This window comes from Pseudopipra pipra, chromosome 19 (genome assembly GCF_036250125.1).
Source record: "Pseudopipra pipra isolate bDixPip1 chromosome 19, bDixPip1.hap1, whole genome shotgun sequence".
Taxonomy (NCBI): Eukaryota; Metazoa; Chordata; class Aves; order Passeriformes; family Pipridae; genus Pseudopipra; species Pseudopipra pipra.
In genome coordinates this window covers 9766419-9781750 of record NC_087567.1, presented here as the reverse complement: position 1 = coordinate 9781750, position 15332 = coordinate 9766419, and the positions used below count along the sequence as shown (strand labels likewise).

The 15332-nt window shown below is 43.7% G+C and overlaps 1 protein-coding gene across 3 annotated transcripts in view; it reads left to right on the top strand.

The window, feature by feature from the left end:
* Positions 1-434: 434 nt before the first annotated feature.
* PRKCA (protein kinase C alpha) overlaps positions 435-15332 on the top strand; it is a 145611-nt gene continuing 130713 nt past the window's right edge. For 2 of the 3 annotated variants that reach the window (XM_064676097.1, XM_064676096.1), the window contains exons 1-2: positions 435-690; positions 4003-4034. In XM_064676097.1, the coding sequence (XP_064532167.1) occupies positions 518-690; positions 4003-4034 (205 nt within the window). In that variant the 5' untranslated portion in view covers positions 435-517. The remainder of the gene's footprint in view (positions 691-4002; positions 4035-15332) is intronic. The other variant, XM_064676098.1, reaches the window with a different exon arrangement.

The following is a 15332-nucleotide window of genomic DNA, read 5'->3' as shown; positions in this document are numbered from 1 at the left end:
TGTGTGTAAGGGAAGCCGGTGAGTGAGAGAACATCCGGTGTGTGCGAGGAGGACCCGGTGTGCGAGAGAACACCCGGTGTGTGCGAGGAGGACCCGGTGTGCGAGAGAACACCCGATGCGTGTAAGGAGGACCCGGTGTGAGTGAGGAGGACCCGGTGTGCGAGAGAACACCCCGTGCATGTGAGCAGGAGCCGGTTCGCGTGTGCGGGGCGCGCCGGCATCACCGCACGGGGCGGGGGCTGCTGACGAGGGGCGGCAGGTGCTGACGCCTCTCCCGGTGCCCCCCCGGCGCTCCCCGGCGGGGGCGGCCCCGCGCCCGCCCCGCCCCGGCCGGGGGCTCGCTCAGCCGCGGGCGGAGCAGCCGGCGAGGGCTCGGGATCCTCCTCCGCTCCGACGTCAGGCGCGGAGCGGGAGGCAGCGCCCAGCGCCGCCGTTGCCAGAGACTCGGCGGCCGCCGGACGGGGCGGACGTCGGGGCGGCGACTCCCGGCGGCGGCGGGGGGTGGGGAGGAGGCGCTATGGCCGACGTGTTCCCGGGCTCCGAGCCCGGCGCGGACCCGGAGGCGGCGCGGCGCTTCGCTCGCAAGGGCGCCCTGAGGCAGAAGAACGTGCACGAGGTGAAGGAGCACAAATTCATCGCGCGGTTCTTCAAGCAGCCCACCTTCTGCAGCCACTGCACCGACTTCATCTGGTGAGAGACCCCGCGGGCGCCCGCGTGTCCCTCCCCCTCCCAGCGCTCGCTCCGCCCGGGCCCGTTCGGCTGTAGGGGATTCCCCGCCGCGGGCAGCCCCGCGCCGTGCCCGGCTCCCGGTGAGCCGCCCTCTTTCCCTCCCACTCGCCGCTTCTCCGGGGCACCGCCGCTGCCCCCGGGGCCGCGCAGGTGACCCCGCTGGGGGTGACCCCTCCGGGGGTGACCCCTCCGTGTCCCCTCGCTGCCCCCGGCGCTGTCACATCCCCTCCCGGCGGGTTCTCTGCGGCCGGCGGCGCTCGGGGGGCCCCGACCCGAGTCTGGGCGTTCTCGGGGCGGGGGGAGCCCCCAAACTTGACGGCGCTCGGTGGGGGGGTTTGCAGAGACCAGCGGGGTCTGAAGAACCGACGCGGGGGCCGTCGCTTCCCAAATGGTCCAGATGTGGGTTTCCTTTCCCCTTGTCCCGCCTGGGCTGGGCTGGGCTCCCCGCGGAGCCCCTGCCCGAGGTGGGGGGCTCAGCCCGGCACAGCCGCCGCGGTGGGACGGGGAGTGCCTGTGTCACACTGGGGGGGTGTTGGGTGGCACAGTTTGGGTCTCCCAGCCTTAACTCTCGGTCGGTGCCTGCCCCGTGCCCTCCCGCAGCGGAGGTCGGGAAGGCACCGTGACACCGCCGCTCCGCTCCGCGGTGAAAAAAAGGGAGGGGTGGTTTCTGTGAGAGAATCGTTCCTGCTGGAGAGGGCAGGAAAACTCCCTACCAACACCCTCACTGCTTGGCTGGTAGGGAAAAAAAACCACACCTCTGTGTTCCGGCCGGGGCAGGGCGGCAGCTCCGCGCAGGCCGGGCCGCCCCGGCGCTCCCCGGCCCCGGCAGGAGCGGAGGGAGCCCCGGGTGTGTTGGACCTGCAGAAAGTGCTCGGGATTCCCTTCCTGCGCCGCAGGTGGGGCTGAGCTCCCGCCCTGCTCCGCTGAGGAAGTTTGCGCTGCGGGTCTGGGAGCTGAAAGCGAGAGTGCGATTTGTTTTGGCCGAAGTTGTAGAAGATCTAGAGGGGTCCGCGCCCGGCTGGCTCTGTGTCCAAGGCGCGCTTCTTGCTCTTTTCATACGTATTTATGTTATATCTCATATGTTTTTATTCGCTTGGACACAGACCTTAGCCTTCTTTCATCAGTTTTCCTGTTTGCCCGCTGAAGCAAAGACTGATTGCTCCAGGACTGATTGAAATATAATTGCAGAGTAAGGCAGGAAAACTGAGATGTCAGACTGCAAAAGAAACAAGTCAACTTTCTGAGTTTGCCTTTTTTTTTTTTTTTTTTTTTTTTTTCTAGTTGCAAAAAAAAAAAAAAAATCGCAGAGTTCGGTAATGTAAAAGTGAGAGACCTTCAGAGGTTGCTTCAAAGTTAATTTAAACATGAGTGAATTGGGAGGTGTGAAAAACCGCTGCAGGGTTAGTGTCGAACTGTGTCTGTGCACATAAGGAGCGCAATTATAAAACAAAGCAGAGTTCTGTCCTGGCTGGCAGGGTGGATTTGGAAGTGAAAGGGTATCCTGTGCCTGACAGGTGGCAAGGGTGGCTGCGCTCTTGTCTTGTCTTGCTTAGGGAGTCTGAGGAAGCTCTTAAGATTCATTAGAAGAGCGTCTGACAGCTCGAAAACTTCTTTCATTTCCTAATTTGAAGATGGGCCGCTCTTGAATAACCATCGCACACCATAGAAACGGCTTCACCTAGTTCCAAAATGACTTGTGTCAATTAACATATGTTTTAAGGTATAAAGAATGAACTATGCAAATGTTTTTTTTCCTTAGATGAGATATTTACTAAAATAGTTTAGTGCCTCCTTATCCTCGGAAGCAATTTTCACCTCTCTACTTTGTTTCTGCATTATTGATACTTTTTAAAAGTCCTTTTACTTAAAATACATAGTAACTGCTCCGGGATTGGAATGGGCTGCAACTCTGCACGAATTCAGCTCAAACACTGAGGGGTGCCTGTGCTTCTGGAGTAGATAACGCAGGAACGTTCTTTACAAATAAGTCTGTTTAAAAGGATAAAAAAAAAAAAAAATCTAAAGTCTGTTTCATGTTCTTAGTCCTGCCATCAGCTTTCCTGCGATTGCATTTCCACGCTTCCAGTACAGGCTTTTTTTGAGTTTTGTGAAGACGAGAGATAACAGCATCAGAGTGACAGTACAGGCACGTGTGCTGCCAAGTAAACAAATAATTTGAGATTTCCTCTGGTTTTCTTGGTTTAGGCTTGCTTGTAGCAACAGCAGTTAAAGACCTGTGCATAGAAATGTGCAGAGAAACGCTCTGAGCTGTGTAATTTCAGCTTCCACCTGGAGTAACAGTGCAGTAAATGTTTTGTCTCTTCGCTAAATAAATAAATAAATAGTGGAGAAATCGTGTCTATGTATTTTTTTTTTTAAAAAAACAAAACATTTCCACAGAGCTGATAATTAAACCCCATGCTGTTAATTGCACACAGCTTCTCCAGCTCCTGGCTTTTGTCTGTTTGTCTCTGAGTGTGAGCAGCTCCAGCTGAGAAACATTCTGCAAAGAGGGGGGGGGGGAAAGGCAGGGAAATGTTTATAAGGAAGATACTCAAAACAGTTATTTTTGTGGAAAGAGGATGTTGAACGCTTAAAGATCAACAAATAAATAAAGGCAGCAGCAGGGTGATTTGCCAGAGGTGTGATAAATGTTGGACCTCTGGATACCGTGGTCATTGGTGAAATGTTACACGCACATTTGTGGGGTTTTATGGAAATGGAGCAAGAAAGCTGGACAAATAATCAGTATGAAAATCATGGGCCTGTCTCCTCATTTCCATTGGAGCAAGCAAAACCTTTAGCCTGCCTGCTTTCCATACAGCAAACGCCTGGAATCTGGCTGAGGCATATAACACCAGCATGTAATCCAAAAATTGGGATGAAAAACCAAGTGTGGTTTGTTTTATGTGCCTTTGCTGGAACTTGGACAATTTTACCTTGCTGTTAAGTATACTTGTGGCGTGAAACGAGTTGAAATATTATGCAGTAATCACAGATGATGATAATTGTAGATCCAAAATAGCTTGTAAAATAATAATAATAAAAAAATTGTTGCCAGAAGCTGAAATTACATAGCTGGTGACAGCTATTGTTCTCTGCTTTGAAATGGGTGGGCTGGTCTGTGTTGTGTATTTGAAAAGCTGTTGCTGTCGTAGCAAAACCTGAAGTAATTTAATATGAAGCCATTTTTATGTTTTTATAGATATTTGGGTAGAAATTATAACTAAACATACTAAGGTTTGTTTTTTTTTTTCTTTCTTCTTTATGCAGGGGATTTGGGAAACAAGGATTCCAGTGCCAAGGTAAGCCACAACTGCTTTGCTGGCACACACATGTTGTTGCAGCTCATTTTGAAGGTACCCAAAAATCGCCTGCAGCAAGAGGGAAACAATCCTGGAAAAAACTAAGCAAACATCTTTGTGTAAATTCTAAAACAAGGCAATTTTTCAGTTAAATAATTATTGATATTTCTATCATAGACATTGAACAGTCAAGTAACTGTTCATACTGTAGTAACATAAAAAGTTGGTGGGTTTTTTTTTAAAATCTCATCGTGGTAAATGTAGTGTAATCTGCATGATTCTAACTTTTCATGAGAATAGTCTGTGCAATTTAGCTTTTGCAGAGACCATTTTTCACATCAGAAGCTCTTGTCTGTGTGGGCGTTTGGGAAAATGGAATCACTTTTTAGTCATATGGCTTCTTTTCATAACCCAGAGTCCCTGGCTTTCATTTTCATACAGTGCATGTTTGGGAGGACCTTTGGCTTGAGCTACATGTTAGGACAAGCAGCATTTTTCTGTGTTATATAATACTCAATTACAAAAAAAAAATCCACCTGTGTAAAATCACTGATTTAATAAAATCTGCTAACCTTGAGAAATGGAAAGCTGCTGCAGTGTAAGATAACTGTGTGTGCTCTGCTCTCACCTAGTCTGTATTTTTGCCAAATTCTTATCATTATTTAGCATTTAATCATAAACTAACCACACCCAACTCTTGCAGGTTTTGTTCCTTGTCATGTGTTTACTTAATTAGGATGAGGCTTTTTGTTGTCCTTCTCTTCCCCACCTTCCCTGTCATATCACCTGCACACTGTGTACTCATTATCCAGCCTTTCCCATGTCTCTCCCATGGCATTTTTAATGGGTATTTGCTGTTGCCTTAGAGCACATTTGACTATCCTGAATGTTGCTTTTACTTAGTGAAATCATGGAGTCTGTGGTATTTTTGTGAAACTTGATGTTAGCTGATACTTCTTGAGATTAAACCTCTGAGAAAGTGGATGTGAAAGACGGGTGCCTTTTAAAGATGTTGCAATAAATAGTTTTCTTTCTGCAAGTAGAGACTTGCAAACACATGTAATGAAAGCTTTACCTGCCTGACTGAGGTAAGCACACATCCAGGATTTTGCCATGGATCTTGTATGCAATTTGCTCTGTGCCCCATATGTTAATATTAAATTTTGTAGCTATCCTCCAGTTTTTTGCCACCCATGACATCCACATAGATGGGTCTGTAGTGCTCGGTCCCCAGTGGAATGGCATTTCCTCAGTCCCACTCAGGATAGCTCAGTGTTTCCTAGTTCAGGAATTCTTTAGAGGTTCATTAGGGATTTCCATTGGTGTACAGAAAATAATTGGGGCTGCATTTAAATTGGACAGTTCTGTAGCTTGACTCCTGCAGCTTGCACAGTGCTGACCCTCTCCTGTCTCCCAGCTGAGAGCTCGTGGCTCAGGTTGAGTGATGAAACTCTTTTCCACCCCCTTATTGTTATGGGATCCCTACGAATTTCCAAAAGACAATAAATTAAATTTTGCCATGGTTTTAATGCCCTGAATGTGGCAGAGAGGCTCAGGGTGCAATTGCATTATTACCACACAAATGCTCAGCAAGAGACAGTCCCCGTCCAAAGTAGTTTGTCTTTCTTAATGTGTGTGTTTAATTTTAATGTGGCTGCTGTATAGACCAGCAAAAAACACACTCAGAATGGCTGCTCAGGTTTACAGCCAGGAGTTGTGAGGTGTTATTTCATGGACAGGAGGCAGAACTCTGCTGCATTATTGGAAAGAAGTGTTTTGGAGAGGGAGTTGGGGATGATAAATAGTGGGAAGTGTCTGTCTTTGCTCATGTGTGAATTTGGAAATGAATTTGATAGAGTTCAGGAGGATTAACTGTCTCCTAGGGATAGGATTCAGGAGGAACTTCCTCACTGAAAGGGTAGTCAGGCATTGGAAGGGGCTGCCCAGGGAAGGTGGTGGAGTCTCCATCCCTGGAGGTGTCCAAGGAATGCCAGGACGTGGCACTCAGTGCTCTGGGCTGGGGACAAGGTGGGCATCGGGCACAGGTTGGACTCGATGGGCTGGGAGCTCTTTTCCAACCTTTGTGACATTTTTGTTGCCTCCTGTTACTAGGAAGCATTTTGCTGTTTGATATCTGTGGTTTTATTGTTGATTTACAGAAACATGAACTATTCCAAAATATTGTGCTTTTGAAACAGGAGTTCTCATTCTGTTGGTTTTTTCTTGGTGGTTGCTGTTGATTGTCTTTGTGGCAGTGCAAACATGATGGCAGGATTATTTCAGGGAGTTAGGGCTCTGATTTTCTTACATTGTCAAGCAGGCCAGCAAGCTGTCTGTAACTCTGGGAGCTTTGCTCTGATGTGCACCTGGAAATGCTGCAAGAGGAACGTGAAAAATAGAATAATTTAAACCTTTTTCAATCTGCCACGGTATTAAAGTTCCCCTAAGAAAGCAGACTGTAAATTAAGCAAGCAATTAAGTTAAATTTTGGCTTCATCAGCCTTTTGATACTGATTGTTGTACTCAGAGTGTAACCTATGCTTTTCTTTCTGTTTGATTTGTAAGAAACGTTTTCCTGGTGTACAGAGCACAACAAACAGAAACTCACTAAGATACGAAGAATGCATATTGTAGAACATGTATTTATGTATGTTTAGAGGTTGTTTTAAGTTTAGCACTGAAGGCTCAGCAAATTCCTCAGGGCAAGAATATTTTTAGTTACAGTAACATAAATGTGATCAACTCGTGTTCCTGATTAAGGGCCTGTTGTTAATTCTCTCCTAAATGGTTAAAATTTGTCATTTTTAACAGCAAGTTTTCCCTCTTTTAGATGGTTCCCCAAAGTGCAATATTCTGCTGTAGTTCAGCTTTGAAATACATTTGGCTTAAGGATAATAAGGAGCTAAGGCAGAGTTTCTCATTAGTTTTCTAATTTACGTGAATAAAAATCAGAGAAATCAATTAAAGCAGATCATTACGTTTCACTAATCTGTGCAACTCTTGCTCTTTCCACTGTTTTGTCCTGTCTTCCCTCCATTTATTTCCAGGCAGTTTTCCTCTGAATGTTGAATTCTAGCCCACATCCCTGTGCTAAGGTTTTGGAATAGCCTGGTCCATGCTGGGTGTGTTTCCCAGCACGCTGCTGGGGCTGGGCTGGGCAGGCAATGACAGGGATTCCTTCAATAAAAGTGGAAATGGGAGGATTTTATGAGTTTTTACTGTACAGATAATGTAACATTGTCACATCAAGCCAGAATTCATTTCCTCTGTATTGCTTGTTTTCACCCACTAGTTCTTGACCTCTCTGCTACAACAAAAAGCCCAAAGAACCCACTGATGTCACCTCTTTTTTAAAACATGTATTTTCATTGAAAATGTTTTATTAAGAGTCTCTGTAGAGATGTGGTCAAGAAACTAATTTTCAGTGCTCTGTCTGTGGTCTGAAGCTTTGAACAAATGAAAACTCAGAACACCTGTGACCTGGTTGACATGCAGTACATCCTCAGCAGTGATAGAACATATTTATAGTGGAAGCAGCACAGTTTATTCCTTTTTTCTGTATGGATTGAGGCTTAGTTCTTAGTTTTCCATCCTGATGGTTGTGTATCCCATACCAACAGTTTCTTGTCCATTTTACAATCTTCATTTTCCTTTTTAATGACAACAACAAAAAAAAATTAAGAAAAAATCTATCACACTGCTGTGTTGCTTCTTATAAAAATGATTTCTGTCTTCCTTACTTGGAAATGTTTTTGCCAAAGTGTGGACAAGATACAAAGCAAGTTCCCCTCTCTCTTCCAGAACTGTTTCTCTTGTCTCATTATCATTTTTGTGGTAAGATGGGATATTACAGACCACAGTTTGAACAATGTGGGTGTTTTCCTTTGTGCTCTTTATATTTATTAGTTATATACTACAGTTTACATTAACTAATGTCTCTGTGAGCCTGAGATGGAGAAATTAATTCCATGGAGGTCTGGGACTGTTTATGGTGACTATGCAGCTTAAAAGTCAGCATGAAATCTTCTGAAATGGGAACTTAGTAAAGATACATTAACGAGGCAGCTGCTTTAAGTATATTCTCCTGTGTATAACTTGGAGGTATCTGTTCAAAAGTGGAACCCCCAGAGCAAAACCCAAACAGATACACACACACCTCCCAAAAAAACCCACAACCCAAACAAAATAAAAACCAGCCCCTGGGAGCATAAATTGTATCTGCACACAGACAGTTTCCACAATTCCTCTCACCAGCTCTGTCCTTTCTGTTGGCCTTTTGCCCTCAGCCTGATCTGTGGACTGTGTATCTCTGGACCACTTCTCAAAGGGCAGTAATTTTTGATGATCTGCAGATGATTTGGCACAGAGACAGAGAAGATGCTCGCTGTGTATTTGTCTTGTCAGCCTTTATTTGTTTGTTCTTCTCCTTTGGCTGTCCTTATTTTTGCAACCTCTGACCCATTTTATGAGGAAACATGGTCCTATTAATTGCTAATACCAGTGAAAGTTGAGATTCTGTTCCTATTTCCGCAGCTGAACTCTGAGAGATCTTTGAAAAATCCCCCATGCTCTGAGTTTTTACTGAGAGCAGCAGTGACAGGTGAAACTCCTGAGGTTTAATAAGTGCAGATCCATCAGTGTTGGTTCAGATCAGAAGAGCCCTTTGGAAATCTGTTATCCCAGTTATCCCTGCTCTCACCACGCGTTGCTCGGTGTTGTTGGGTGGTCTTGGAGCAAGGAAAGTGGGCTTCCTTTGGGTGCTGCTGGACAGAGCTGTGTTACAGCAGCACATTTGATGACCTCCAGGTGCTGAGGGGTGGTTGGTTCGTGGATCAGCTGCAGCTCATCCCACATAAAACCCCTGAAATTGGGTGCCCAGTTCATAGCACTGTTTCCCTCTGCAAATCTGTTCCTGTTGGAGCATCACCTGGCAATGTGGATGTGGAGGTTTGTGCTTTCAGCCTCTGTCCCCTGTGCTGGGAAGGGGAGGTGTTGTCTCTGAGCACAGGGAGCACAGCAGGACATCTGTGTCAGAGGAGGGAAGAGCCATGTGTTGGTGTTGGTGAGGGTTCTCTGGTTCTACAATTACCCAAAGGTTCCACATGTTGAATAGACAGGGGTGAGTCCCCATCCCTGGAGGGGTTTCAGGAGGTGTAGATGTGGCACTTGGGGACGTGGTTTAGTGGTGGCCTTGGCAGCTTTAAGGGTTGGACTCAAGGATCACAAGGGTGTGTAGTGATAGGACAAGCCTTGAGCTGAAGGAGGGTGGGTTTAGATCAGATGGTAGAGAGAAATTCTTTACTAAAAGGGTGGTGAGGCCCTGGAACAGGTTTCCCAGAGAGGCTGTGGAGTCTCTAACCCTGGAAGTGTTCAAGGCCAGGCTGGATGAGGTGCTGAGCAACCTGATCTCATGGAAGGCATCCCTCCCCATGGCAGGGGATTGGAACAAGGAGATCTTTAAGATCCTTTCCAACCCAAGCCATTCTATGACCCTGAAGGTCTTTTCCAGCTTCTGTAATTCTCAGTGCTCAATACACAATTCACTAACTATACAATTCACTCAGCACTGAACATGGCAGTAAAATAAAGAAATATACCATTGTACTTCTGTTTTTCTAGAAAACTTCCTTGGTGATATTGTGCTCATCAAAACTGCAGCATAATTAAATCTTATCTTGCAGCAAAAACTTTCTTATGTTACATTTCAAGAGCAAAACCGTCTTCACCCTTCCCACACTTCTAACATGCGAAGTTTTTGGGTTGTTTACTGGAATCAGATATCCCAGCAGCATGTTCCAGTTAAAAGAGACTGACTGTTCCAGTGCCCTGGATGTAATTCTGTGGAGCTTCTAATTAAACATGTGGGAGTGATAGCTCATCCTGAGCTGACAGATAAACTACTTGGAGTCCTGGGCACGAGAAAGTTTGGCATATTCTTCATTTTTCCCTCTGCCTTGGTGTAATACTGCACATCAAGTGCTGATATGCAGCCACATATGGTGTTAATTTTATACAAGATTTTTGTAGATTTAAGTGACTTATGCCATGAGCAGAATTTAATGAAATGTTGGAAAGAAAGCAGCAGAAAGATGAAGAAAACAGATTTCCCTGTTGGGATGCATCGATAATTATTTCTTTTATGTTTGCTTTGGTGGGTTGTTTCTCTTTAGGGTGAAAGGTAGAAATAATAAGTTATTTAATAAATACTTAAGGCTCAGTTCCTGAGCTTTTGCATCTGCAGTAGAAAGCATGAAAGTCTAAGAGTGAAGGACTCTCTTGTGGATAATTAATAACAGGAACTACCCTTTAAGTGTTTTTAAATTTTTGCAGATGCTGAACATTGTAATTCTAACTGTTTCCAGCAGTGCCTGGTGAAGACTTGCAGAGGTTGGGAGAGCTTGGGAGCTGGTTATCAGCTGTTAATTTTTCAGTTGCAGCTATTTGTGAATAATGCCTTCCATAAATGTGATTCATAACCATCACTTGGAAGTCAGGCAGCAGAACACGTGTGGATCTCATTGTCACTTACTCTGATTTCTTAATTAGAATTGGATTTACATGAAGGTTTTTTTTTGGGTTCCTTTCTGGAATTACATAACTTGGGCTCTAAGGTTCTGCAGGCACACAGGTCTTTTTTCAGGTTATCTTCTAGTGACTTCATGTAGATTTTGGAATCATGTTACTGTGTTAATTAAAATCTTCTCATCAGCTGAGCTTTATTAGAAATCTGGGATATGTCCTCATAAATGTAGAAGTTTACAGGCATTATTATTTTTGTCTCCTGTCGTTTACAAAATGTCCCTTTTAATTAATTATTTATTTAGCCTGATGCAGAAACACACTCCTTGAGCTAAAAAATTCAAGTTTGTCTGGAAACACAAAAATAAAAAAATATATTATTACTCTCTTAATTTGCTTCTTTTTAGTTTTTAAAATGATGCTGCAAAACTCTAATTAATACTTGTCTTTATAAGATGGCCAGTCAAGGTTTTGAAAACATTTGCCCTTCATTTACAGTCACATAGAGGGTTTTCCACTGTCAGAAGTGTCAATGAATGGACAATTATCAACACAAATTGCTTGGATGGCACATTCAAGGCTTTAATTACCTTCTGTAATAATTGTCAAGTTGTTTTCTTTTTAATTTTTGATAAGAAAATAGCCCATATTCAGGAAAAAGCATAATTTTTAACTGCAGTTGCAGCTATTTCTCCCTGTTGTTCTTTAGCTTCAATTAAAAGGATTGTATAAAGCTATCAATATTCTATACAGCCATTAGTACTGTATACATTGCAAACATTTGCATACAGGTAAATGAAGCTTGTAATTGCATTTGGAAGCTGCAATTTGTTCTGGAGCAAAACTTTCTGAAGATCATATGTCTGAAAATTCAGTGTTTTTATTGCTCCAAATGATCCTTAAAGTGATGGCATCGTTGAATGTTGGTGGCAATTTAATTAACCATTTTCAAATTTAAAATCTACAAGAATCAGATGTTTAAAATTGGGTTCTCTGTGCTTGGGTTTCAAAACCACTGACATTGTGCATCAGGGTGTCCACTTAGTATATGTTAAAAAAAGATTAGTTTCTCAAAAAAGTGGATCAGATACTGCCCTTCCTTATTTTACTGTTAAATGTGAGAAAAGTACATATTATGAAGTACAGACTGAAGATAGAAATTCTCATTTTGAAGAGTGGTGAAGGTTGTTCCCAATGTAACTCTCTTCCCAAAGCACAGAATCTTGGCTCTTCGTTTTCCTTTAAAATTAGGAACATTTTTAACTTCTCTGGAATTTGTGCTAAGTGTGGTATTTTAGCTCCTTAGTAAACAAACCATTATTCATGTACGAGAATGAATTGGAATAATGTTTATCTTCTTCTTTTCAACTTCTACTCCGTGTGGGTTTATTATTTTGGTTTTTACTCACCAGGATCTCAGCCAGAATCCACTTCAAAGTGTTCTTGCTCTCAAGAAATTGGCCTTTAATATTAAAAAAAAAAAGGTGAATCTTTCTGTTCTGGCAAGGAATGCAGAAATAAGCGTTATCTTATGGGAAATTGTTGTGTACATTAGTGTTTTATTGGATTGATTTTAAGTTTCTTGGTCCCTTAAGACGTTTCTGTCGGGAATCATGATCTGCATTTTTATTGCTTTTCCCTGCAGATAAGGTGAAACAAACTTTAGGAAAGTGCAAAACCATCCCCCTCCTAATTGTCTTTGCTTGCTGGAGTGTCCCTGCAGTGTCATTTTTCCTGCTCCTCCATCACCCTCCTGCGTTTCCTTGGCATCTCCTGCTTCCCTGGCTGAGGTGTTACCTGCTGCCTGTTCTCTACACCCTCTCACCTGAACGAGTTTCCTCATTTCTTGCACACAGGCTTTGATCCACAGAGAAGTTTCTGAGTGCTGAAGGTGACATCCTGCAAGGTGCTGACAGGTTCTGGGCAGCTCCGTTTCCTCCTGTTCCAGAATTTGTATAAAATGAGTAGATTCCAACCTAACAATTCCCTGAAGGCGTTTGTCTCATATAAAATGTTGAAAAATAACCCTGTTACAACAAACATAGAAACAGACTAAGCAACAGAGTTTATTATAAGGGTGAATATAAAGGTCTTTTTCATGTTTTTCCACCGTGGCAGGTTAACTGATTGAATTTGTGATGTGCTGTAAAATTAGTCAGATTTTGGACTGCTCCCTACCTTGTTTGCTAACTTTTACTTGAAATGAATTAAATTTGAGAGCATTCCAAGTATGTCAGTTTTACATCTTCCTTTCTTGTCATCAGCTTTTAAAAAGTACATCTGTTGGATGTATTTTTATAAAATGGAACTTCTCTGTTAATACAAGTGATGTGGGTGCGGTAGAAAGCAAGAAGTAAGACTCCTCTGTGGGTATTTTTCAGTTCTCCTCTGTGTATGTGCCACTGAGACAAATGTAAGACTACAGAAAGAAGGGAGAAAAACATAATTTTTTGAGTTTAATTTTGATGTTGCTCAGAATCCTCAAGTGTGAGCCTTTAAAACACAGTGAAGGCTCAATGTCTAGTTGTGCAGCTTAGTTAAACTATTTTTTGTGGTGTCTCTAATACAGTGTATGTCCAACACACACAACTGTTGCAGCTGCCTGAAGATCCTGGAGAATATCATGTATTTTGTTAAATATGAAAACTTACTAAAATTCCTCTCTTATCCCAGTGTATCAGTGGGAAGAACTGTGGGTCTTTTCACGATAATTTATTTCTTTTTGTTCATAGAACCATAGAATGACTTTGAGTGGGAAGGGACCTTAAAGCTCATCTCATTCCCCACCCCTGCCATGGGCAGGGACACCTCCCACTAGCCCAGGTTGCTCCAACCTGGCCTTGGGCACTTCCAGGGATGGGGCAGCCACAGCTTCTCTGGGCAACCTGTGCCAGGGCCTCCCCACCCTCACAGGGAAGAATTTCTTCCCAATATCTAATGCAAGTCTACTCTGTTTCAGTGTGAAGCCATTCCCACTTGTCCTGGCACTCTAGGTTTTTTTAAACAGTCTCTCTCCACCTTCCTTTTTGGCTCCTTCAGTACTGGAAGGCCACAATTAGGTCACCCTGAAGCTTTCTCTCTTCCAGGCTGAACAATCCCAATTCTCTCATCCTTTCCTCATAGCAGAGATGCTCCATCCCTCCAGTCATCTTGGACTGCTCCAGCAGGTCCCTGTCCTTCCTGTGCTGGGCACTCCAGTTATTTGCTTGGCTAAATCTGACCTGTGTGTTGGTACAACCAGCATAGATTCTGTAGTGTCTGCAATGTGCTATTAGTGTCTGTAACGTGCAACATCCCTGCTTTGCCTGTGAAAAGGAACACTGGAAAGCTGTGTAGTCACTGAGGAGGGTTTTAAAGTGCAAGTGGTGGGTATGTTTTATATCCATTCTCCTCAGAAGCTGTGCTGTTTCCTAATGGGTCCTACAGTCGTTGTGCCAACTGCACAGCGGGCTCTGCCTCGCAGGATTTACATTCTGCAGCTCCCTGGGCTCTCCCCAGTTGTTCCACTGAGCAGCAATCCTGAGTGTTTTAGTCTGCCTTAGGAATCCAGGTGTGCCTGAGGAATCTGTGGAACTGCTGCCTGCCCTTGTTTTCATGGACGAGGCAGCAAAGCTTATTTCTAAGATTTCTGCATAAACCCAACTCTTGTCAGCTCCCTGATGCTGTGTAAAGAGGAACAGCTTAGCTGTCAAGTCTGTATAAAGTTCTGATCATCTCATTAAGCTTGAGCTTCTTTGAACCCTTTGCAAAACCCGAATTATGTTGTATATTATTAAACCTGGTACAAGGCCAGACGTCACTTTCTTTTTTAGAGTATAAATGCATTGTTTTACAACTATATAAAGCTTGCATTTTATTCAGTGCTGCATCATCATTTCGTGGCAGCAGATCTTCTGCATAATTTCTGTGGGTTTGGATACTTGACAACAAATGTGCTGAAGGCAAGGTCTGTTACAGGAGTTCTCCTGAAAGTGCCTCAAACAGGATTTCCTTGGAAGCCTGGGACTGCTTTAGTACCTGGGACAGATAAAACGGAGTGGATAGACCTGGCTTGGACATTTTCCTCAATATTCTTTATAAATAGAATAGCAAGTGTAATAAGAACACTGTAAAATATTTGATAATTTGTATTTTGGGAAGAGGGAGGACAAACCTTTATCACCACTTTCCTGCTCTCTGTAGGTTTTTGACTTCAGATTCCTTTGTTTCTCGCCTGTGCCTTGAGCTTCCCTGGCCCTGTGGTGGTGGAGTTGTGCATATTTACAATCATAGGCAGCAACTACAGCCCCAGCTTTCAAACAACCCCGTCACCATAATGGGCCTATAAAGTCTCAAGGCTTTTTATTGCTCCTGTCATCTCAAGTGCTTTTGACTCCTGATTACAGAGCAATAAAACGTGGGTGGTTGGGTTGATGGGAGGGACAGCAACGGAATGTTGTGGGAGAAGGTCTGGAGTGAACAAATTCATTGATGCAGGGCCTTGAATTTGTGGACACAGCGTAACTTTGAAGTATTGATCGTTTAAGTAAATGTGTAGCTTAAGACTGATGAAGGGAATAAAAGACTTCATAGATCATTAATGTATTTGGGAGGTCTAATTGGCTTTATGCAGGGTGTTGTAACAAGCTTTCTGCAAGGAGCATTGATAAATATGCTCAGTAAATTTTAATGAAGTCCTAAACACTATCCATGAAGCTTATTTTGTAATTTAAATCAATACATCACAAAGAGTACTAATTGTAGAACTTACTGTAGAATTAAATTTTTAATAAATCTTTC